The sequence below is a fragment of the Microtus oregoni genome, unplaced genomic scaffold, assembly GCF_018167655.1.
Source record: "Microtus oregoni isolate MIOR12 unplaced genomic scaffold, Mior012 000019F_ref0000042, whole genome shotgun sequence".
NCBI classification, from domain to species: domain Eukaryota; kingdom Metazoa; phylum Chordata; class Mammalia; order Rodentia; family Cricetidae; genus Microtus; species Microtus oregoni.
Window position 1 is genome coordinate 22,570,028 of NW_024543078.1, and position 25,597 is coordinate 22,595,624.

General features: G+C 48.3%; 1 protein-coding gene across 2 annotated transcripts in view; it reads right to left on the bottom strand.

Annotated features, from left to right (window-relative positions):
* The window catches only part of Spred2 (sprouty related EVH1 domain containing 2), a 109,090-nt gene that overhangs the window by 48,551 nt on the left and 34,942 nt on the right, over window positions 1-25,597 (bottom strand). The window contains exon 1 of one of the 2 annotated variants that reach the window (XM_041669139.1): window positions 3,364-3,449. The exons of the other annotated variant lie outside the window; for it this stretch is intronic. Coding sequence (XP_041525073.1) covers window positions 3,364-3,380 — 17 coding nt within the window. The 5' untranslated portion in view covers window positions 3,381-3,449. Of the gene's footprint in view, window positions 1-3,363; window positions 3,450-25,597 lie in introns of those variants that run through there. 2 annotated transcript variants of the gene reach the window in all.

Genomic DNA, 25,597 nt, shown 5'->3' on the forward strand with positions numbered 1-25,597 from the left:
TGCAGGGAACAAGTGTTTAGAAGGAGAGACGGAGACGAGACGGGAGGGAGGGAAGGAGAGAGGCAGAAGAAGATAGAGGGAGGAAGAGAAAGAGAATTTCCATTCTTTACAGTTGCAGGAGTTAACGCCTAAAACAATGCAGTTTGTCTTGGGCTGGGTCTGAAGATGCATCTTCCTGAAATACTTCCACAGTCCCAGCAGCCGCTCAGAAGGTGGGGCAAGGAAGGCTCCACTTGCAATCCAAGCCAAAAGCTCTTTCAGAGAGAGCTGAGGTACCAGCCTGTCTGAAGCATCGGCTTTATGTGTCCATACCCACGCCAAGACAAGGGTGGAGGGTTGTCAATGCATCCACAGTGGCTGGATATGAGTGGGCATGTACCCCACTTACGCCTTCTTCAGAGTAGAGCTTGTGTCTTATGGAACCCACACTATGCTTGTCTCTGGCCTTTCTGAGCTATACAGAAAACCTACAATTTCCAAATAATGGTACTGTGTGTGTGTGCTGGGCATATGCTCCCGATGTAGGACAAGCTGACACCACTGCATTGGCAATGCACAGGGGTAAAGCCTCCGGTAGGAGCCGGGCATGTCACCGTGCACACTCTCACATGTGAACAGAGGGGCAGCCTGCAGAGACAGGACTCAAAAGCCCGTGAGTATTTTTAAATGCTGGCAGCCGGTCTATAGTGGTTTTAAATTAGCTTGTTTTTATGAAATAGTTACTGAATTCATATAGCTTTAAATGTGACTAGAGCTTTCATAGATCCTAAAAAGAGGAGGGGAGTCTCCCAACCAGTGAAGACAGGGAAGCAAGCTGTCTGCCCCACTAAGGTACCTTGGACACTGTGATCTCTCAGAATATATGCACTCCCTGACTGCCACCCGCCAAGAAACAGCGGGGAGAAAAAGCATCCTCTGTCCTTAGTTTTGTCACTTGTCTTGGCTTAGAAAACGTGGCCACCAAAACCACTATCATGTGGATTTTGGAGTACAGCATTCTTTCGGCAACCAAGGGCAGAGCAGAGCTGAGCCTAGGTGCCAAGGGCTCCCACATGGAACTGCACCGCACATGCCTGTCCACTGACCGCTCCTAAGCGGAAGGAAGAGACTTTGGTACCAGCTGTGGCTCTGAATTCTTCTCAGAATGCTAAAGGCCATGATCACCCTGGGCTGATGGCTCTCAGTACTCAACATAGCTGGTACCTCTGGGAGCTGCTCATGTGTTGAGCTAGGTCAGAGCTCTGGAAGAGCTGGAAAGCACCTGGGCTAGTCGCAATGAGACGGAGAGTGGGGGAAACAGGATATTTTCATAGAAAACGCCAATAAATCAGGAGATTTAAAGGAAGTGCTTAGAGCCATTTTCTGTAGGCCGTGTGTGTGTGTGGGGGGGGGGGAGATAAATGAACCTTGTTTCCATGAACTTAGAGAAGATGAGCCATTCTTCTGCAAGATAGTAAAAAAATAATACTATTAATTATAATTATTATTTGAGACACCGTCTCATGGTGCAGCCTTGGTCGTCCTGGAATTGCTATATAGACCAGGCTGACCTTAAATGTATAGGCCTTGGAAGTCAGAGTCTTATACTATAGCCCAGGCTGGCCTGGGATTTACAACAGTCCTCCTATTTGCCCTCCTGAATGTGGACACGACAGGCAAGACCCACCTTCCTTGAACTTTTGACAAAGTGAGCCACCCCAAACCGAGTTTAGGCTTTCACCAAAACTCTAGAGGAACCCATTCACTCTAAAGCCACCAAAGATAAGAACTCTAGTCAATTCAGCATGTTTAAAGCAGCTTCCCTAACTCTGAAACAGAATCTTCCTGAGAAGGCAAGGGGCTCTCGCTCTGAATCTCAAATATTTTTTAATATCACCAAATGCTATTATTAAATGCGTACTATATATATACATATACGCACATATGCACACAAAAATAAGCACTACAGATGTGGGCAGGGAAATTCTTAGCCAGACCCCCACATACCCCAAACACTATTCTTCCTCATTATCGTCCTTGACCGTAATTAGCCAGTGACGCCGTGACAGGTGGCTTTCATTTATAGAATGTAAAATTAATGAAATTTAAAGGCAGTCTGTCTCTAAAAACAAGCTGGCCATTCTTAAAACAAGAAAAAAAAACACACACACTTTAATCTACAAACAGAACATACCAAGCAAACCCCTTCCAAAACATATGAATTTCTGAATGTGTTGAAACCAATAAATGAAAAATATTTACCAAGAGTTTAAAATTCATATACCTTTAAAAAAATGTTATTATTATAGGTTCTACAATAAAGAAAACAGGGACAAAGCCTGCCTCATTCTCCAGTCTGATAACTCCAGATCTGTTTGATACTCTCCAAGGGACAGCAGGATTGACACCACAGAGGGAACTGTGCCGTGGACGACATCCCAGGCAAACCTATGGGAGCCAGTCTTACAGGTCCTGACCCACCCAGTGTGGACAGAACGACCAGCAAGCAGACACAACACAGACACAAACTAACTCCATCAACTGTCCCTAACAAGGAGGACTGAAAAGGCGTCCTTTAAAAATACGAGGAGACACCGAATCATCTGTCAACACACAGAGGAATGTTTAATATACGCAGATAAACAAGGCATTTGCCTCTGCTAGCCGGGTATTGTTTAAATTTAGTGAGTGAAGAAAGAGAGAAGGTCAAAGGGGCAGCCCCAGCCTCCCAATTATGTGGAAAGATCCTTCAGGTCATGTGGAAGCTATAATTACACGTTACTACCAAATCCCCACTCCCTTTTCCTCTACCTTGGAAAAGTTAACACATGAATTCAGTACGAGCAAATCATGATCTGCAAAAAAACAAACATATCCACTCAGGAGGGGAGAAAGTTTTTTTTTTTCTTTTCTTTTTTTTTTGCACGAGGCCACATTGGGGGGGGGGGGTGACAAAAGGACGGATACCAAAAGCTACCCGCAATTACACTTCAGCTGCCCCCTGCTTACTTTCTTTCAGCATCCTAACCTACCCCCTAGGTTGGCTGTTCCTGCAAGCTGTCCCCAAACAGGATCTTTAAAACTTACTAATATAAAATGATGGGGTGAAGCCATGTTTATCTGAATCTCTAAGGAGGTTCATAAAGGGGACAGGTAAAGAAGAGCTCTGTCCACCAGATCAGAGGTTCCGGATCCGCGCATGTGGGCGAGCACACAAGCACACTCACACGCGCACACATATGTACGCACACTCACACACGCTCACACTCACTGGTCCCTGAGAATAATGTTTCTCCCTTAAGAATATGCTACAGGCGAACCCCTGGAAAGGTTAAACACTGGGAGGAGAGCAAGGAGAAACAGGAGCTCAAGTCAGCACAATACCTGCCCGGAGATGCCATTTCCTCTACATCGCGGAGTCCAAGTGCCAGCTATCAGCCTCATCGCTACTCTAAAGCTTCCGATAAAAATGGATCCTCTCTGGCTGACCTGAGAACCAGCTGGCTGCCTGAGAAGTAGTTCCCCCCATATATGATTCAGTCTCCTTGACAAATATACTGCATTGTACCAGATGAGTCATCCGAGGGTTAGAGTCCGCAGTTTATAGGCCTGTTGGCATTACTCACATTCAACATCCTGCTTCTGAAAAGCGGGAACGGGGAGCCTGACAGCTGACAGATGCTTTTTCCAATTAAAATATTGTTTAAAAAAAATTCCTGTAAGTGACGATGATCAATTATTGACAAAAGGCTGAGATCCCACAAAGCCAAGCTCATACATGGCTCGCCCTCTGAGATTCCTCTCCAGAGACCCACAAGTGTGAGCTGAGCATCGCCCTACAAACCAAGGAACTGTTCAGATCCAGAACCAGGAAGGAACCATCTCAGAAGCTATTGATTGAATAGGTGAGGTTGGGACTCTGCTGATTCCCGCATTGTGTTTGTGACCAGCTCTCACTCACTGTTCAGTCCAGGCTGGCCTCAAACTCATGATCCTCCTGCCTCAGCTTCCCTAATGCTGGTATTACAGGTGTACGTGACTCTACGAAGCTTGATTTGTGCACTGTGAGACTACCAATTACAGAAATTATAAAAGCCTATATATAAAAATAATTTTGGAGGTAGACGTAGTAACACATTCCTGTGATCCACTGGGAGGCTGATGCAGTAGACCCAAGACCATGAGGCCTGGGTTATAAAATTAAGACCCTTTCTGAAAAATAAGTAAATAAATAATAATTTTGGGAGTTGCGAATAGGGTGGTCCATTGGTGGAATGCTTGCCACGGCATGCACCAGCCCTGGGTTTAATTCCCCAGCCTGCATGAAGCTGGGTATGGTGGCACACTTCTCAGCACTGGGAAGGTGGGTGCAGAAGGACAGGGAGTTCAAGGTCAACCTCAGCTGTGCAGACCCTGGGGCCAGCTTAGGTTACCAGGGGCCCTGTCTCAAAAATTAGAAAGATGGTCTTCAGAAACTGCGTTAGTAGCTGGGCAGTGGTGGGACATGCCTTTAATTCTAGTACTTGGGAGGCAGAGGCAAGCAGATCTCTTTGAGTTCAAGGCCAGCCTGGTCTACAGAGCAAGTTCCAGGGTAGTCAAAGCTACACAGAGAAACCCTATCTCAACAACAACAAAAACAACCACAAAACGAAGAAAGCGTGTTACTGAAGCATGTTGGGGTAACATGAAATGTTCTATGGTGTGTTACAGATGTTTTAGTTAACCCCACATATGAGTGATACAAAGACAGGGATAAAGAAACACTGCAAAACCCAGATAAGTTGCTGCACCTGATATCTTGGTCTCTTTTGAGTTACCTTCGAAAGTTTTTATGGAGTATTTATTTATACATGATTTTTCAATCGCTAGGATGCAATCTGAACCAGAATGAGGCACACGGTTACTAAGGCGTGAAGCTTCCATGTGAATGGGAGGAGCGAGGAGAGAGAGACATCTGCCACCCAGCGCCCTGTGGGTGTGGGAGCTGAGGCTGACTAAGTCTTCCAGCTGGTATGAACCACATATCCCAAGGCCACTGTGAAACCTCCACTGAGCCCTTGAATGAATGCCTGGTACAGCTTTCTTCCTAAGGCCGGCTGGTGAGAGCTTCCTTGTGCCCTGAAGCCCTCCCTGTTCATGAGCTCAGTGCTAACACTATGGAGTCCATTCCCAGCTTCCTCATACAGCTTTGGCAATGTTCCCTGACAGCTTATGTAAGTCACATCCCTCGTCCCTCACACCAACAAAGGCCTATGTAAGGTGGCAGGGTCGGTTCAACTTACTTCATGCTCAAACAGGATGACTTAAATCATCTGAAGATGGGACTTTGATTTCACAGCTGAGAAAAAAATTTGTTTAGCCTGCAAGCAAAGCCACTGACGAAACTAGACGTCACTTCCAAAACTCTCCATGTTGATACATTGTGAAAACAAGTCAAGTCACTCCAGGAAAACACAGATCTCACTAAGGACCAAAACCTCTGCCTTGTCCCTTTATGTCCTGAAACTGACAGTTACCTCAGCCAACAGCCCCAGGCCACATCAACTCTCACTAATCCAGAATGACTAGGGCAGAGCGTGGGACCAAAATGAGGACGGTAGCAACAGGGCCTAGCCAAACATTCTCTCACAATTCCCAACTTTATAGACACTGGCCCTAAGGTAGTCACATGGAGGTGAATACCTCTCCAGCGTAAGGAGCTTCTATTAGGATTCGAACGAAAAACCTATAGCTTACTAGAGAGTTTTGTAAGTTAGGGGCTGGGAATGCGGCTTAGCTGGAAGAATGCTTGCCTAGCATACAAAAAAAACCCTGGGTTTGATAACCAGCAATGCATTAACCAAGAACAGTCGCACAAAAACAACCCCAACACTGGTGAAGTGGAGGCAGGAAGATCAGAAGTTCAAGATCATCCTCAGTTACACAGTGAGTCTGGACTACATGATACTCGAGTCTAAAAAAAACAAAACTTTGTAAGCCAGATTTCACTAGCTAAAAATACAAAAACAGGGGCAGGGGGTACTGCTTAGTTGAGGATCTTAGTTCAACACACAGAACCCATGTTAAGAAGTCAGGCATGTTGCAGTGTGTGCTAACCGCAGTGCAGGGGGGCAAGGGGAGCAAGCATGAAAACAAGCAAGCTTGGACACCGCAGAGGCTGCTGCCTGGTCTACCCTCCTAGAAAAGTCCCAGGTGAGAGGCCCCATTTCAAATTAATAACGAATAAGTTGAACGGAGCCATAGAGCACATGGGAAATTGTCCTCCGGCCCAACATGCACACACACTCTGGCACCTATACGTACGGGCACGCACGTGCACACACATAAGTAAGTAAATAGATAAACAAACATGAACAAACCCAGCAATGAGTATGTGTCCACGAAAGAATAAGCTAGAGCAGGGTGGTGGCGCACGCCTTTAATCCCAGCACTCGGGAGGCAGAGGCAGGCAGATCTCTGTGAATTCGAGACCAGCCTGGTCTACAAGAGCTAGTTTCAGGACAGGCTCCAAAGCTGCAAGAGAAACCCTGTCTCGAAAAACCAAACAAAACAAAAGGAAAATGCTAGATTGGGTAAACTGTGATAGTACCAACTGGGAACCAGAGGAAGGAATTTTTTGCACTATCGTTGCCACTTTCCTGCAAGTATGAAATATTTCAAAATAAGGTTAAACACACAAAGGTAAACATATAACCTGTTAGGAAAAGGAAAACTATGACTTTAATAGCCACAATAGGGCTGGAGGATGACTCGGGGGGTTAAGAGCACTGGCTGTTATTCCAGACGACCTGGGTTTGGTTCCCAGCACCTGCCTTCAGGTAGCGTTCATGACATCCTGTAACTCCAGCTATGCAGGGTTCTATGCCCTCTTCTGGATCTCCATCGGCAACACACACACACACACACACACACACACACACACACACACAGTATATCTTTTTTTAAAACCCACAATCGTTGCTACTGCTGACAAGTCCACCCATTAAAAAATATTCTCAACTATAAGGAAAGTCACCAAAATCTGAACTCTGAAATGTTTCTAGGTTCAGATTTCTTAAAGGCTGTTCCTTGAAAATAACCTTTAAGAATATACACACTACAGACACAGACACACACACGTACACACACTCTATTCAGGCTTGCGTAGCCTTCCATCTCCTATGTTCACGTGACCAGGGAACCTCTGCACCCCCTATGTGTATATGGTTACAGAACTTGGGCCTGCAGCAACACTTTCACACCCGATTAGCTTGATTCTAATTAGCCTGAACCAAAAAACTTTGAGAAACAGCTGGAAGCCAAAGGATCTGAGACACTCACACTATTTTACATTACATCAGGTGTATATACAGCATATGCACTCGGCATGGTGCACCTGTGGTGGTCAAGGGTGTTCAACACTGTGGAATTGTTCTCGCCTTCCTCTAAAAGGGTTCCAAGATCCAACTCATGCTGCCAGGTTCGCACTGCAAGCAGTTTTAACTCTCGGTGGCTCGTGGAGCACTGTAAAAATGGTTTGTACTGAGTGTTCTTCAGTCTACAGTTTAACTTCTTTAAAAGAAATTTTTTGAGTGAGTGTTTTGCCTGTGTGTATGCATGTGCACTGTGTCCACGCCTGGTGTCTGCAGAGGTTAGAAAAGGGGCCAGATCCTTCAGATCTAGAGTCATGTGAGCTACTCCATGGGTGTTAGGAACCGAACCTGGATCCTCTGCAAGAGCAACAAGTGCTCTCAGCTGCTAAGCCCGTTTCTGCCATCTTTAGTGGGCATTTCTATTGGATGGCTCCGTTTGCTATTGACTACCATTAGTCAGGAATCAACTGTGTGCAATTTTCCTGTCTCACCTGACCATCTACAGTGGCCTCTGCCACTACCCAAGGCAGCTGGGGACCTGAGCCTGGGGGGGGGGCGGGGGAGTTGGCAGCTGCAGAGGTCTGGGTTAAGAAGTGCTTGCCATTGGCTGGCTTATGTGAGCACTTGGTCCCTAGCTGGTGGTGTGGGTTGTCTGAATGGGAAGGTGAAGTCAGCTTCTGGCTCCCAATGCCTGTTGCCATGCCTACCTTACCATTAGGGGTACCTCCCATCCTCCTGCCCGGAACCAAAGGCCAACATAAACTTTCCTGTAGGTTGTTTTTGGTCATGGTATTTTATCACAGCAACCGAAAGTAACTGATACTGACTAACACAGAAGTCCAGGTCAGTGCTGGCATTTCTAATAAGAAATAGATCGCTTTCAAAAAACTGGATCTAGAACCATGGAAATCAGGTAGCATTGCTTTGGCTTCTGGGCTCCCATGCCTTCACGTGTTCATTTTCTGGCACAGGCAGTAAAAAAGCCAAACCACCAGAAACATAGCAAACCGGCCCCTGGTTTCTTAAACTTTTCTAATAGACTTCATTTTCGTTTTTAAAAAAGATTTATTTACTTTATGTGTATGAGTGTTGAACCTCACGTAGGTCTGTGCACCACGTGAGTGCAGTGCCAGCAGAGGCCCTAAGAGGGTATGGCATCCCTGGAGCTGGAATTACAGGGGGTTGTGAGGCACCCGTGTGGGTGCTGGGTGCTTTTAAACCTCTGAGTCACCTCTCCAGTCCCACAGAGACTTAGTTTAAGGTTCTTGCCTTGTTTGAATTTGCCAAGTTTTTTGTTTTCTTTTAAGCAGTTATACGTGTTCTGTTGTTAAAAACCAAACACAAGTCAATGTCAAGATCCGAAAGCATGGATAGCAATGCTACCGTAAGTTAATCTTCTGCAGTAGCAAAATGAACTTGGAACCCAGGTGTCTTGGCTCAAAACCCAGGCTTGCTGTGGCTTCTCTGAGCCTCTATCTCCTTACTGTAGAATGAGTTTATATTATGGATAACATCATAAAGCCACCCTTTTTCAGATAAATGCTATATTTACTTAAGTTTTAATTCCTAGCTCAGTACAGTGGCACAGCTGTAACCCCAGTACTTGTGAGGCTGAGGCAGGAGGATCAGGAGTTTAAGGTCATCTTGGCTTGTTCAAGTCTGAGGTCAGCCTGGGTTACTTGAGACCCCGCCTCAAAAAGGAGGCGTGGGCAGGAGAATAAACTCACCAACCAACCCACTAAACGCAAACCTTATTTTCATCTTGGGTGTGAAAAATACGAATTCCATAAAATGTTCATTTTATTCAGTAGCTCACAAATATACTAAGCAGAATTTTGCTTAAATGTTTATCAATGAAAGAACATAGGGAAAATTTCATGGGGGGCAGGGCTTGGGCAAAGTTGGTAATAAACCATTGTAACTGTCACTACACCCTGAACCCACAGAGCTGAACAGACTGCTTGCAAAAAAAAAATGTCACAGAAGCAAAGCAGGTGTATTTTCCTGACGTGGGGACAAACAGGGACCAGAAGACAAAAATAGACTTTTTTCTTGTCAAAATACAAAGCAGCCAAAGAACTCTGGCTTCCTCATACAAAACCGCGTGGACGGGATAAATGGACCCACTCCCATTGGTACTGAGCAGAGGCTGTAGACACAGAACGTTCATCAGTTCACACACACAGCAGCCGTGAGGATGCTTCACGAATTTCCCTCTCCGAGGTGGGCAAACCGTAGCCAGCCACCTCACTCATCTGCTCCTCTACCGTGTCTCGGAGATAAAAGGCAGAATGGAGCAGCTGAGACGCAAGTCTGACTCCTGCAACAGCCGTGCATGGGTGTGCACACGCATTCTCATGTGTGTGCCCGTATCAGAGTGTCTGGCAGCCACTGGTTCCTTATTGCTTGGAATCAGATATCCAAGGGTGAATTTTGGTCCCCCCAGACGCCATGAGCCACTGCTTACGACGCAAACAACTCGCTCTACCTTAAGGCAGGGTAGAGCCTGACATCTGCTGCTCTCGCACGCTGGCCTGCCTGCTCTGAGAAAGTCACCTCCCCATTGCGGAGCTCAGTCCACCAGCTGTAGTGTGCAGGGCCACAGTCATGCCTCTCTCCCCCAAGCACATCTGTGCAGTATGGAGAAACCACATGTGTCCCCGGAGCGTGAAGGGAGAGGTGAAAGATGATTGGAAGGGAGCCTTCAGAACACCGAGCAAACAGGAACGAAGGATGCTTTCAAGGAGGAATGCCGACCGGCCACGTAGCCAAAGGCCTTAGGAAATTAGGGAAAAGTGCCCCATAAGGAGAAGGCGGATGGTGCGGACGGGAGAATGCGGGACCCAGGGAAATGAAGGGAATGACTCAAAAGAAGGCCCTGAGACAGCCCTGCGTCCAATCAGAATGCAGATTTCCTTTGGCAGGAAGACTTGTTTATTTGGGGGAAAAAATGAATCCACAGCACTAATGGATAATGCAGGTGAAGGGACCCTTGGGACTGGCGTCTGGGAGGGGAAATCCGAACAAAAGGAACCATTCTCTTGTCTTCACTTATGTTCTCTTGAAAACAAAGTCTTGGCCAGCTGTTGGGACAGATGAAATCTAGGGTCTGTGAGGATAGCTGTCTTTCCGCTGGCAACAGGCTGCTTTCCCGACGGCAACATCTTTGGAAAGTCAATCCAACAGAGAACGGCCAGGACAAACCAGGGGTAGGGATGGTGGCTAAGAGGGTGTATAGATTTCTTAGGTCATCTCCTGAGAAAAGAACTTCAGATATAGAAGCACTGTGACCAACCACCTCAGGCTAACCCAATAACATGCTGAGGTACCGACCTATGTTTAGTCTAACGGGCTCTCTGTGGTTAATCTCATGAAGAGTTTGACTTAGTCACAGCCAGGTCGGGTGCATAGGTACCAGCATCCTCAATAGTTTTGTTTTGTTTCCTTTCATGAGGCCCTATGATGTGGAAAAAGGCAGGACTGTGGAGTGTGGAAAAGGCAAAGGGAACCCCCGTTTATCCCGTGTCCATTCTACGATGTGAGAACATCTTGATCACTGATCTGTTCCTGGTCAACATGGAACAGCCATGGGCTCCACTGGTGCAGACGCCCTCTACGGGGTCCACGGCACAGCTTATTCTACAGGAGAAGGAGGGAAAGACTGAACACTAACACCTGGGTAAGTCACTCTGGAAGACCAGAGGAGGAGCCAAAGGCTGGATTAGCAAGGAAAAGTTAGTATTCAAAGTGTGGTTTTGGAGTTCAGCTGGGGGTCAGGTATCTGAGGGAATCAATTTTCCCTTCAAACCCAGACCCAGGCTAAAGAGAAACCAAACCTCTATCTAGACCTAGAATATCAAGTTGGAAAAGACGGTAGTGGGGCATGCCTTTACCACTCGGGAGGTAGAGGCAGGCGGATCTCTTGAGTTCAAGACCAGCCTGGTCTACAGAGCTAGTTCCATAACTCGCTACAGAGAGAAACCCTGTCGCCAAAGACAGAAACAAACAAAAGGGCAGGAACAAGCCCTGGTTGTGCCCACAGATGTGCCGGGGAATGGGTACTTCAGCATGAACTCACACCATGCTGTACCAAATGCCATTCTCATCAGCCCAGCCCTCTCTGGGCTTTCACTCCAAGTCGTAAGGACACCGGATCATTAGGAGCTGGACTGGTGAAATGGTCCAGAGCATAAAGGCCTTACTGCCAAGTCTTACGACCCGAGTTTGATCCCCAGGGCTCACATTGCAGAAAGAGATAAGTGACCACTCAAAGTTGCCCCCTGACCTCCACACGGGTCCCCTCCTTTAAAAGGGTGAGGGTAGTCATGGTAGCGCATACCTTTCATCCCAGCACTGGAGATACAGAGGCAGGCAGATCTCTGGATTTAAGGCCAGCCTGGGCTACTTAGCAAGTTCCAGGACACCCTGTCTCAAAACAAATGAGTTTCTTTCTTTTCTTTTTTCTTTCCTAGAGGGAGGTCTACTGCCCCTTTTGAGATCAATCACCTTAAAACTTTTTGAAACTCAGGTGGCTTCCACATGGAATCTTCCACAGGGAAGCCACTTTTGTCAAAGGGCCAGACAAGCATTTGCTGCCAGTGCAGATCTCTTCTGGGAATTCTCAGCAATGCCCCTCAATAATTTATCTGTATAATCAGCACACAATTCATGGACAGAAATGCTGCAAGTAGTGTATCCTTTCTGAGGCAGTGGCTATGGCTGGGCCTTGGCACAGTTATGTATGATATGGGCCTAGGTAAGGAAGGAGGACACAGACGTGGGGGGGGGAGCACAAACATGAGACTTGGGTTCCAACATTACAAAAGTCAGCAGTCAACAACCCTAAATTAGAGGGTGCACATCTGCACCCCCTAGTCTCAGGAGGGCTTCATCTAATTTAAGGGCAGTCTGGACAACAGAGTGAGTTCTGGCCATCCTTGGCCTCAGAGAGCCTGTTTGAAAAACCAACACCGGCTCTGGCTACGATGTGACAGCCAATGCCTTCCATTCCAGTTCTCAAGAGGCAGAGGCAGGTGGACATCTCTGAGTTCACTCCCCCCACCCAAGAGAATCAAGGAGTGGCTGACCAGATGGCTCAGCAGGTGAAGACCTTTGCCATGAAGCACGGCCACCGGATTTCAACCCCCAGGATATACATGGTGGAAGGAGAGAGCCAACTCCCTTCAAGTTGCCAACTCCTTCTAATGTGCCCCACCCACTCCCTACCTATAAATAGGTAGAAGTAAACAACGAAACCTGTTGGGGCTCGAGATGATAAAGTTGGCCCGGAGGTGGCTGGGATAATTGTGTGAAGTTCTGTGGACTCGGAGCACAGAGAGAAGAGAAGGGTAAGGGAGATTGGGAGGGAGGCATCACGCTCGGTGAGGTCATCTAGAGTGGGTTAACTTTCAGAGTCAACACACTCAGCAAGAGAACCTGAGCCCCAAGATATTCAAGGGCTGATGATGGGACCTCGACTGTGTGTGGACGGGTGCAGGGCAAGCCCGTCTTCCAGCCCATTCAACGTTCATCTACTCTCTCATCTGTGCTCCCCCAAAGGTTATGTCTCAGCAGCGCAGCAGTGTGACTGCCTATGCAGATGTCACAGCCAGCAACACGGTGATTTTCGCCACATCGCCGCGCACATCCATACAAGAGAGGCTGCCGGTGCTGGAGAACAAAGACCTCACCTGATCGGCAAACACTCAGCACCTATCCACTGCGGCACTTATTCCAGAACCGAAGGCAGGGAGGCAGCTCACCCACTCTCTGCCATTTACAAAGATAGCACCCGGGCCTCATTAACATAAATATCAGGTACTAAAGCAAGAACGGAAGGGAGAATGGACGACAAATGCGGGCTCCATCTACTCAGGCTGAGGTGTGGGTACCAGATACCGGAGCAAGAATGAATACATGACGGAAAGGATTTCTGTGGCAGGGCTGAGTGTACTCGGATTTGTCTTCCAGAACACTTCTGCCTAAGGCTCACTCCCAGATGCTCTTTGTTTCAGATGCCCCAAGATCCTCTCTTGCTCTTCTCTGCTCAGGAAGGAGGATTTCATTTGTTTGCTTTCTGTGATCTCTGCTGCTAAGAACGAACCCGGTGTGAGGAACAAGTCTCAACATTTGAACATTCCAAACTACCAGGGTGGGACCCATTTGTGCTGCCACTCCAAAGCTAAAAACAAACACAAACACACTATCAATTTGGTGGACAGGATGCCAACAGATAAGCCACCAGGCGGTCGCTAGGCAAAGGCGGCCATGCCACCACCTTTGGGAAACAGCAGCTAACCGCGCTGCAGGGCTTGGTTCTGGGCCTTCTGTGGCCCCTAAAGTTAAGTTCCAGATGTTGTTGGCTCGGTCTGTATTTCAGGGTGAGGAAGGGAAAAGCCCACGGGTCTCAGAACAGAACTGAGAGAGCATCCATCACCTGTGGTCGAGCAAGGCATTGCAGGAAGAACAGGAGTTACATTCCACTGACTGACAGCAGCCACGCTGGGGTCACAGCAGGGCAGAATCAGGGATGTCTTAGCAAGCAATGCGCAGAACTTACAACACAGATTAACTGGGACATAATAAAGCCACCAATTTATCTGACAAAGTAAATACAGATGGATTCTTTTAGCCGATTGCTGTCTGATTCATAAATTAAAGTGTAAAAAGGTATATTCTACCACATCCTATAATCTGATCCCCCTTTCCCACCAGGCAAAGACTGCGGGAGCCATCTTTTAAAAGGTTTCTGGTGGGCTGGGACGTAGCTTGGTTGGTAAACTGAACAGCAGGCAACAGGCGTGGGGAATGATCCTCCCCCAGACAGCATGAAGTCAGGAGCGGTGGCACATGTCTGTGGTCCCAGCGTGGGGAGGGGGGTGCCCAGAAACACTGTCGTACTTCTCAGAGTCTTTGGACCTCGGCTTTTTACAAGTTTATTATTTTATGTGCCTGCACACCTATCTGTGCATCACATGGGTTCCTAGAGAGGAGGCCGGAAGCAGTTGCTGGGGCTCCTGGCACTGGAGTCACAGACGGCTGTGACCCACTATGTGGGTCCTGGGACTTGAACCTGGATCCTCTGAAAGAACAGCCAACGCTCTTAACCACTGAGCCATCTCTCCATCATCTTCAGCCCCTGAACCTTGATTTTTATCCTTTGACCTTTACATCCTGGAGCACAGACAACTCAAGTCTTCCCCCCCACACACACATCCGCACATTATTTTACTATAAGGGTATACCATGATTCTGTTCAGTGATTGTTCATTTTTGTGGCGCTAGTGGTATCAGACCCAGGGCCTTTGCAGGTTCAGGGCAAGCGCTCTACTGATGAGCTATGACCCCAATGTTATCGAAGAGCATTTGGGTTTTCCTACCCTTTTCGCAAGATGTAAGATGAATAATGTTAGAGATGTCTTAAAATATCAAGACGTGCGCTTAACGGCTGTTGTTCGCCACTGATTGTGATGCAGGAAAGAAACAAAGAACATCCCCGACAGCTGCAAATCCATCCTCACCTAAGACGGAGTCCTACAGGGCTACAGAGGAGGGCTTCATCTGCTGGGCTAGAGAGCAAGTCGAGACACTCAACAGAGGAAGGAAGGAGAGGTCAATCAATCAGGGTGTCTGGTCTCCATCCTCGTCTTTACCCTCTTCCTGCTGACCCTGCCTCACCCCCAATCCAATTCAATGGACTTATCTGGGCGGCTGTCACTTTAAGTACAGTCTAGACGTGGCAGGGACACAGACCAGTTGTCTCAGCACCCGGCAGGGAACTTCAGGAGCACAGCGGGTTAAAGGCTGGTCTAAGTCACACAGGAAGACCCTGCCTGTCTAACAACAACAAAAGAAACAAACTTTACAAAGAAAGACACGGTCACCTGCTGCCAGTGGTCATCATGTGGACCTGACCCAGAGACCTAGGTGGAGGTCAGCTCCACACAAAGCCACCCCAGGGGAAGGAAGCAAGGACAGGCTGCCCCTCTAAAGGGGCACAAGTGCCAGCTGGTTCCTAAGGGAGCTGTCAGAGCAGGACTCCTCAAAGGAGCCCAGGAGCCTGTCCCTTAGCTACAGCTTCCAGTCAAGACCCTGCTGCGCCTTCTTCCATTCCCCAACCCCCCCCCCCCCCCCCCCCCCCCCCCCCCCCCGCCTCCATGTACTTCAGGCTGGCCTTGAGCTTCTTCTGATCCTCCTGCCTCTGCCCCGCAAGCAGGGGGATTACAGAGGTACACAACTATACCTGGTTTATGCTGGGGATGGAAGAAACGTAGGACTCCCTGCACGTCAGGCAGGCACTCGGCCAACCGAGCTACAAGTCAGAGCTTCTGCATACCAGACATTTACGTTAGAATTCATAGCAAGAGCAAAGAAAAAAAACTTGTGGTTGGGGGTCACCACAACCCGAGGATCTGTGTTAGTGAAGTGTCACAGCCTTAGGAAGGTTGAGAACCGTTGCTGGCAAGGGCCCTGGAAGGGCTAAGGAAGGCAAGAGAACACCTCTCTTTCCAGATGTGCACACCCATCACCACCTGTGTGTACACAATTACAGTGTCCTTACCCCAGAGTCAAAGCCAGATTACTGAAAGGAATTGTATGTATTTGGGCCCTAATTTAAAAAAAAAAAAAAACAAATATTGTGAAGGCATTTTTAGACCAACTGAAAAAATCTGAACACAGGCTTGTTATTAAATATCCTCAGGTATGATGGTACAGAGACTCTTATTTAGGTCTTACTTAGGTCCTTACCACTTAGGGATGCACACAAAAGTATTTATGTATGAAATATGTATGACTATCTGGGCTTCGCTTTAAAATGGCTATCCACTCTCGAGAGCAGCCCACTGGGGAGACACCCCCTGGATGATCCAAAGATGACACCAGGTTTCTCTCCCACCAAGGAAACTACCCGCTCTTAAGCTTGGGATGTCGGGTAAGCTTTCTGCTGTTCTTATAAGTGGTGGCGTATAGTCTGTTTGGGGTGCAGCCTGGATCCCCGTCTTTTTCAACGCTCCCAGGTAATTCTGATGTACTGCGAGGTTTAGGAATCAGTGCTGTTAAGAACCTGTCGGGGCCGCTCAGAAAGACCTTCCTGAGGCCAAGGGCCCCAGACTTGGCCTCCAGGTCAGGTCCCCTGAATTGCAGATGCCATAAAGGACAACCGGAGCTTTTACAAACCAGGGAGGAGGACTGATTAAAGCCAGAGTCAGGCCTACTTTACATCCACATTCCACTGGCTCCATCCACACCCTTTTGCTTACAAGGGCATTAAGTGTCAACACGCCTCTGGTGGAGATCAGCCTCTGCCGGGACAGATAAAGTCCTGTTTTAACTGGCTGAAGAGCTGTAAACAGCCAATTCGCCGCAGCAGCCTAACAGCTGGCCTTATTCAAGCAGAGAGGAGCCAGCAATTCCCTCAGGTGAGCAAGCCTCACCTCACAAGGTGAACTGGGAGACGTTCTTGTGGGTGACACTGTTAGGCAGCCGTGAGCCTCCGCCCTCTTTACTGAAATTAGTCGTGTCCTTCTAAGGTCTTGGGAGAGAAGTAGGATATGTATCTGTTCAGGTCCCTTCTACTAAATGGCCCTCACAATAACCCTAAAGTGTAAGAATGCACCCCCCCCCCAGAGAGGAGTGAGGCCAGGCCAGCCTTTGTTACTATGACAGAGAGGCTGAAACCAGATCCAGCCAAACAGCAGCACCCCACGCTCTTTCATGGCCACGTCCTCTGACACATCTCAGGAGAGTCTGAACACATCACCCCTTTCCACTCACAGGAAAGACCCGAAAGGTTGCTTGGACACTCCACCGTCCCACGTGAACTTGAAGGCACAGCCCTCGAACTTGCCCCCCTCAGTCTCCGTGGAAATGAGGTGCTGGTTCCGCATTGTCACAGAGCCCAGCTGTGCTGCTCAGGGACTGCCTAGCTGTGGCACATGGATAGTGCCTGCCTCTCTGTCTCTGTCTCTCTTTCACACACACACACACACACACACACACACACACACACACACTCTAACCTTTACTTTCTGTGGTGCTGAGAATCAAACCCAGGGCCTTGTGCATGCTAGGTCACCATGCTACTCCTGAGCCACAACCACGGCCATTCCAAAGCCTCCATCTTTCTCATTGGTTTTTGCGATAGAGAACAGAGCCTTACCAGGTGAGAGCCCAGCACTGAGTGACAACTCTTTAAACACAAAGATAGCCGCCAAGATGCACAGCCACATGCTCGGATCACGTCGCCTTCAAACAGAAACACAAACCAGAATTCAACACTTTAGTACTGTGATCCACGGCGTGGCACCAAGGAACGTCATTATGAAGGTTAGCTGACAGTCACCTGATGTGCTAAATAGACTCTGTCTGAGTCCCCTGTATTCCCACAGAATTTTTTAGTGTCCCTATTTGAGAGATGGAGAAACCGGCACACAGGGAACAAGACCCCAATATGCCAAGTCAAGGAGAAGCAGAAGCCAACAGAAGTTTGATCCCGAGCATGAGGCTCTCATCCTAAACTCATCACGTGGGCTGGCTGTGCCGCAGGGCACCCCAGAAGTCACATCACCCCCCTTTCTCTGAAGGAACACAGCAACTATGTGGTTACTCCCATAGCTCATAACGCTGAGTCACGAAAGCCAGGCATGGCGGCTCATACTTATGATCACAGCACTTGGGCGCTTGGGAGGCAGAGGCAGGGGGACTGCTGTGAGTTCAAAGCCAGCCTAAACTACAGATCAAGACTGTCTCAAAAACAAAAACAAAAAAAGCAACCTCAAACAAACAAAAAGCAAAATAAAATAGCAACCTTTTCAAAAGGAATGGCGGAAATTATCCTCCCAGCAAAGCTTGACTGTCCTCCATCCTTGGCTCAGATGGTCTGGGGACCTTGCAGCTAATTGTCCTCCGGTATCAGGCCCTAGCCCGGACCTCCAACAGACATCTTATCACAAAGCAAATGGCGGGGCAAATGAAATGAGGCCATCACAAGCTAGACCGGGCAGCACACACTGACAACAGCCAAACACTGGACTTGAATTAACCCTAAACTCCACAGCCAACACCCATTCCGTCATAGGGCGACTCAGGCCATCTTTCTTAGCTATGGGTAGGTGCTCCATCCACAATAGGGAACTAAGAGTGGCTACTCAGGAGGTACCTTGGAGTTTGTTCTAATAATTAACTTTGCAGTGCTCGAATACTCCAAACATTCAACAATTTAATAAATGCCTACTCCCATGTAGATTAGATTTAAAAAAAAAAAACAAAAATGGTTCAATATAAAACAGACAGCAAGCCTGGGGGTGGTGGTCCATGCCTTTAATCCCAGCACTCAGGAGGCAGAGACAGCCAGGTCTAGGAGAGAGAGTTCCAAGATAGTCAGGGCTACACAAAGAAACCCTGTCTCAAAAAAACAAAACAAAACAGACAACAGAGTGGGCAAAAATGTAGTCAGTACAGGGATTCCGTACTGGCTGGTGAAACAGGTGTCCCCCCAGCCCTGCAAATGATAACTGTCCAGGTAGACATGTTCTTCCTGGACCTCTGGGGCAGCAGAACTTCTTCCTCGAAGCAGGGAACTGTCTGGGGCTTTGGCCAGCAGCAGAACTTCTGCCCCTTGTCTCTGAAAGGCCAGCACACCGGAGGTGAGCTAAGTGAGTGTGCTCCTGCACTTCCCAGATCAGGAGTTTCCCAGGCTGGATTCACTTCCTTCATGCACTTCCCCGGAGTGTGCTTATCCTTGAGAACCCACTCCAAACATGGGGGGGGGGGGGTAATGGGGGATGGGCATGACCCACTCTGCAATAGCGGCTTTGGGGTTCTGACCACCTGCCAGCAGTGAGTGCAAGGATTAAGGGCAACCAACCACTGGAGTCTAACCTGGGGCAGGAGGAGAGACTAGTGCTGGATCTGAGAAAACGCTTCCAGGAAGGAAACTGGTCGGCAAGGCAGACTAGAGGGAAAAAAAGCCCCCCCCCCCCGTGTGTGTGTGTGTGTGTGTGTGTGTGTGTGTGTGTGTGTGTTGCTTATTAAGTGATTAACTGTCTGCCTAAAGGAATCACTGTCCCAACCACTGCCCTACGGAAGTCTAGGGTTAGGGCTGGGTCACCATGCACAGCTCGGCCAACAGGGAGCCTAGCTCTGGAGCCTGTGAGCCTGGGAACTCACCACAGCAAATTAACAACACAGAAATGAATGCAAGCCACATTCACAATGTGGAGATTTTCCAGAGTTGACATAACTCAGTGCGTCTAAAACAGCATTGTTTCCACAAGTGATCAAAAGAAAATAATTACTAACGAGACACCTAGCACCTCTTTGTAATAAAAAAAAAAAAATCCAACGGACTCTTTGCACTGACGCCACCTGTCAGCCCACACTGGCTTGTTTCAAAGGCTCAGAACCCAAATGACTAGTGGTTACAGTATTGGACAGTGGCCTGGGGACAGTCATTCCCAACAGTGCCACTTGGATCTCTAAGCAGCCATGGGGTGGTGGCTTTTGAAAAAAATGTGGCATCCCGGCCCCACCTAAGAAGGCCTCAATGAGAGGCAGCTGGCTCCCCTCCAAGTTCCACTGTGGCACAAGCTGCCGTCCACACAGCCAGGTCACCGCAGCCTCTGTCTGTAAGAGGAGGTTCACATCTTAAAGGACTCACTAGGAGAAGCAAGGGGACTGCTGGGGGCAAGTGGGCAGGGCGGACGAGCTGAAGCCGCCACGCCTACTGAACCCAGCTCTAAACTTGACCAAACTGGGTTTTCTTTCTGCAGGCAGCCACTCTAACTTCCTTCCTATGAAAGCAGATGCCCTGCTTACAGTTTGGAGACTTAGAAGCCACTGATAGTCCAGTAAGAAACACTGCACTCTTGAGAACGGCAGAGCGGTCTCAGCTGGTATTCCCCTGTGGTATTTATTCAATGGAGGCACTAGAACCTTCCTCACGTGGGTCCTTTAAAGATGGTGCTTTCCTATCTCTGGGATTCTGTCCCCAAAGAAGCCACATGTGAAGGTGGACAGGACGTGCTCATCAAAACACTAAATGGAACTGGGCAGTGGTGGCGCATGCCTGTAATCCCAGCACTCGGGAGGCAGAGAGAAGCTGATCTCTGGGAGTTTGAGGCCAGCCTGGTCTACAGAGAGAGTTCCAGGAGGATCAGTGCTACACAGAGAAATACCGTCTCAAAAAACCACAACCAACCAAACAAGTAAACAACAACAAAAACACTAAGTGGGCTAGAAAATGGCTCACTGGGTAAGTGTACTGTTCCCACCACACCTGATGACCTGACTACAATCCCCAGGACCCACGTGGTGGAAGGAGAGAACCAACTCCCAACTTTCCATTTTCCCTCTGACCTGCATATGCACACACATAACACATCACACAAACAAAACCACAAGCACTGAATGAAGTCACTCCCCACCACTGACATGAGCCTTCCATCCTTGGGATTCCCAACTGAAAACCTCTCAAAGGCTGACACACCAGGATGGAAAAAAACTCCTCTTATCATTTGGAGAAATAATTTCGGGCTGTGTGGATAAACATGTACAGGAAATAGTTCTATAGAGGTCCTGATCCTCTGAAGGTTAATACCCACGGAACAGGAGACCAGCCTCAAACTCAGAGGAAATAGGCAAGTTATAAAAACAGGAAGAGCAGGAAGTTTATTTTTGGATGAATATTTGTTCTAGTGACGCTCTTGATGCTGACAGAAACCCTGATCTGCAGGCCATCCACCGCAGCTGCGCTCCGAGTTTCCACAAGCAGCCCCTCCCAAGACTTCCGAGTCCTTCTGGAAAAGGCCTTGCCCTATTCCTGCACAACATCTGCCTCACTGCCACTGGATCAGGATTCGTCTCTAGCAGCCCCACTGGCCTATGGGATCTCTAGCTCCCCAGAACCCAACCTCCACCCCTAATAGCCCCCCTCCCTTCCACACTATGCCCAAAACAAACGGTCTCCACCAGGCCTGTGAATGAACTGCTATGGTTGGTACCTCCCCGTGTTGCAGCATGATGTCCTCCGTTGTCCTCAGTGGACCGACAGCCTCCTATTTCTTCCACTGGGTCTTCTGCCACCCCAGCACAGACCCTTCCACGGCTCCCCACTGCCCACAGAATAAAGCCGAATGGTCCCAAGCATGCCAGAACTCTCCAATCACACCCAACCATCATCACCTCACACCCCATCTTGACCTACAAAACGATGTGATTTGCAGGGCCTAAGGCAAAGCAGGGGCACGGCTCACAGTAGGCTGCTTACCTAGCAGGTGTAAGGCTCAGAGTTTGAGCCCCAACACAAAACATAAGAACTTCAAAAATCACCAAAGAGCATTAGACCAGGCGCGAGGCCCAATGCGCTAGCACAGAATCCAGGCAGGCCCTCACCCAGGCTTCCCTCTTAGGGGGCTACTGTCTTGAGCCCTGGTTCCCAGCTGCTTCATTATTTACCCATCATGCCTCGCACCTCGTTAGACCCCAGTGTTCCTTGTCCACCTTTTAGCCATGTCTATGTCCTCTTCTTCACGTGCCAAAAAACACCCAGCACATAGTAGGCTTGTTGTGGTTTCTACTGAATGGTCAGGAGGAATTTTTTCACTTCTCACACAGGTAGAGTCTCCTATGACCCCTGGCAGGGAACCCGTGATAGGGAAAGTGAAAATCTATCGGAGATCTTCCTCATACTCAGGAGGAAAAGCCCTGTCTGCTGGGGCAGTGGCGTTCTTGAAAGGGAACGCCTCCCATCGCCACCATCATGAAGGCAGTTGCTGGATGCTGACCGCCCTGCTGACTCTGGTAGTGACTTCGCCGTGGCCAGGACAGAGCAGTGGAGTGGGGAGGATGAGCAGCTAGCACTGCTTCTCTGTCCTTCCTCTGTGACAGTGTGCTGACCCCTGGGGGAAGAGCGTGAGTTAATGGAGATTTCCTTGCTTTGGCCATTATAAGCAGGACAAGTGTGCAAACTTCAGTAAATTTTCCTCTTCTTGGTGACTGGAGAGTTTTGCTGGGGAAATGCTTGTTCTGAGCAGAGGCAGACAGGGAGAAGTGGAAGAGGCCAAAGGAGCATCACCATGCCCCCAAAGTTGCAGACCTCACCATTAGTGCTAGTCTAAGGTGCAGCTTGAACTCAATCGGAAGCACTGGCTGGCCTTGAACCTGCAACCATCTTTCTGCTTTCTGAGGGTTGGATTGCAGGAATTGTCCCCACACAAGGCTCGCTTCATTATTTGTTTAAGAGAAAGAAAAACATTGGAGGTTCCAAACAGCTTCCTAACAATGCGGGCAACGTTGATTTTTCCAGTAATTCAATGAGTATGGATTGTCCTCATATCAGATGGCGAGAGGCGGTATCAGGTTTTCACCACACTGAATGAGGGACCCTGCCAAGCTCAACAGACACCCTATAACAATAAAGCAGCTGACATGCGAAGAGTCAAAGAGTGAGCAGCTTGGGGTCAGGTGACTTCTTCTGTCTTCTCTCAAGGCACTTGTCAAGGCATTTTTCTTATCCGTCTGTTTCCACGCTTCAAAACTATTAAGCTGGTATTGGTCAAATGCCTATCAACTTTATCTTTACAGCATGGTTCCCACCTTACAGAAGAGAAAGCCCAGGCCTTGACTGGTCCGGCTATCCGGCTACCTGAAGAAGGTAGGTTTCATTCAGCTCCAGCCCGTAGTTTCTGCAGTACCAACTTCTCATTTCCATGGCTAATAACCGAAGGCCTGACTCAATTGCTGGCCTTTGCACAGAATAATGGTAAGCCTACCCAGTTCTCAGTTTATATAGTGGAAGAGGGACACATTCAATTTTAATACCTATAAATGAAAAATAGCATGAAGAACTTAAAACATACCATAAATGCTTCTAAGTTATTTCTGAAGCCAACAGATTCTCATGGAAGGCTCAGGCAGTTGCGTGCATATTAAATTGAGTGGAGGGGGAACACTACAGTGCTTGGCTAAAACATACTCAGAAATATCTCAGCGCAAATGTATTTCCCATCTAGATCTAGGCTGTCAAACTAAAAATTAGAACATACACATATTCTTCACTAATCCTGAAAAGCGAGGAATAGGGAACAGCTAAACACCACCAACTGTGATTCACCCATGAGACTTGTGACCCACAGGTTAGGACTTCCCCGCTGCTAAGACCTAGCAGAGTGTTTCAATCACTTACTTAATACAAAGCTTACAAAACTGAATCTGAGCCCTCAGGTAGAGACTGTGTGTCTCCCATTAGAGGCAGGGCCAAAGGCATTATCGCATCCAAGAAATGGCGGTGAGAAAACGCCACCCTGTGGGCCAGGCTCCCAGCTTCTTAGTCATGTGTCTGTAAAATGGCCAAGGTCCACAGGTTTACGGCCCTACATCTGGTGATTTCTTGAGCCTCCAAGAGTAGAGGAAGGAATCCAAGTGCCAGCTAGGTATGGCCATTCATGAAGAAGGCAGCTGGTGGTCCCTAAACTGAAGGGCTTATAGCAGGGGCTCTTATTTACAAGTGGACAGTCTCCTGGTCCTCTCCCACAACTGTGCCAGTAAAGAGGAGGAAGCAGTTTTTCCCTAGCGTGCACGTGCATGCATACATGCATGCGCGCGTGCACGCATCAACACACTCTCACGGGACTCATGAACATTCCCTGGGTACCTGAAGGAAGAATCAACTCCTGAGTATACGGTCCCTTGCTAGACACTCCTAGTCTGGGTTTCAGCAGTCTTTCTTGGTCTCCCCCATCCCCAGTGCTCCTTGGCTTGGGGTAAATTGCCCTCCAGGAGAGTCATACAAGCCAGCAACTCGGCCAACATCTACAGGTAAAGCAGAGCTCCTGCCACCATTCAGCAGGTTTCGCAGATGGGGTGAGGGGGCTCATTCTGCACGTCTGTTGGCCTAGTGAACAGCGCAGTGCCCTCTGCAGCTTGAGGTCTCCTGGCTTGCCCAGCCTACCCACGTGGCCTACTGATGGAAGCTCTAGCTTCTATCTGAGTCCTCCGTCCCTGAAGGATGAAAGCCCCTTCACTTTATAACTGCTCTCACTGAGGGAATTTTACCTGGCCAGATCCCAGAACAAGCCTTCTCTTCTCAACCCACGGCTGCTTCATCCTCCTTCCCCAGAAGCAGCAACAGAGTCCTCTTCTCCACTCGGGTCCCTCCTTCCTCCCTCCCTACTTTCTTAAACATCCCGCCTTAATTTGCTTTTTCAACACCATTTTTATTCCTCATCAGCCCCTTTAAAGTGTGTAAGGGCGCAAGGGCTCCACATGTTTGAGAGAAACATCGATTGCTCTGAGTGTCTGAAGGGCCTGACTTCAGCTCCGATTCAAACAGAACATTATCCACAAGAAAGTACCTGCAGATCCGTTTTATCAGACTCAGATCTCAGACTCTCTCGGGCCAAAGGGAAAATGCAGGAGCCGGCAATCTGGCTCAGCCCCTGCCTCCAAATTTACCAATCTGAGTTTCATCTCCTGAGGCCCACACGGTGGAAGGAGAGAACAAATTCACCCAAGCTGTCCCCTTGACATCCACGCACACTCTGTGGCACGCGCAGGCCTGCCTCCTGCCTTGCCCCCTACCGCCAAACATTTAAAAATGTTACCAAAAAAAAGTGGGTTTTAGGCCTCCACCTCCCCACTGAAGAATGCAATGTTTTCCCACTGTTTCATTAATGTAAAAGAAAAAAAAAATCCAGGCGATTAATCAGATTCTGGCGCTGTCCTCAGCAAAGTACAAGTTCAGACAGCTGCTGGTGGTATTTCTTTTTGGTACAAAAATGGAATTGCTCTAACTTGAATTGTAGGAAGATCTTTGCCACACACAGAGATTTTGAAGGAACTAGCAAATCTTCAGTGAGAGTAAAACTTTATATAAAATACACGGTTAAGCAAAGCAAGCTTATTAAAGAAATGGCGTGTACAAGTTAGGGGAGTCAATGATACAGCATTTGCTTAGCAAGCATGGGGGCCTGGGCCAGAGGCCCGGGGCTGCTAAAATCAAAATAAAAGAAAAAAAAAATCAACTAATCGGTCAAACAGTAAACAAAATGAGCCGGCCCAGGTACAGAAACTCAAGGCTCTGGAGAAGTCAGTCCTGAGCTCACATGCATGAGTCCCTGGGTTTGAAACTTGTTTTTCCCCAAAGAAGAATACTCAAAACTCAGTATGCTCCAAAATCAGAAACTATTATTGTTGCTGTTTGAGAATGGATCTGACGTGATTCTGATCCTCCTGCCTCTAAGTCCCGAGTGCTGGGATTATAGGTGTGT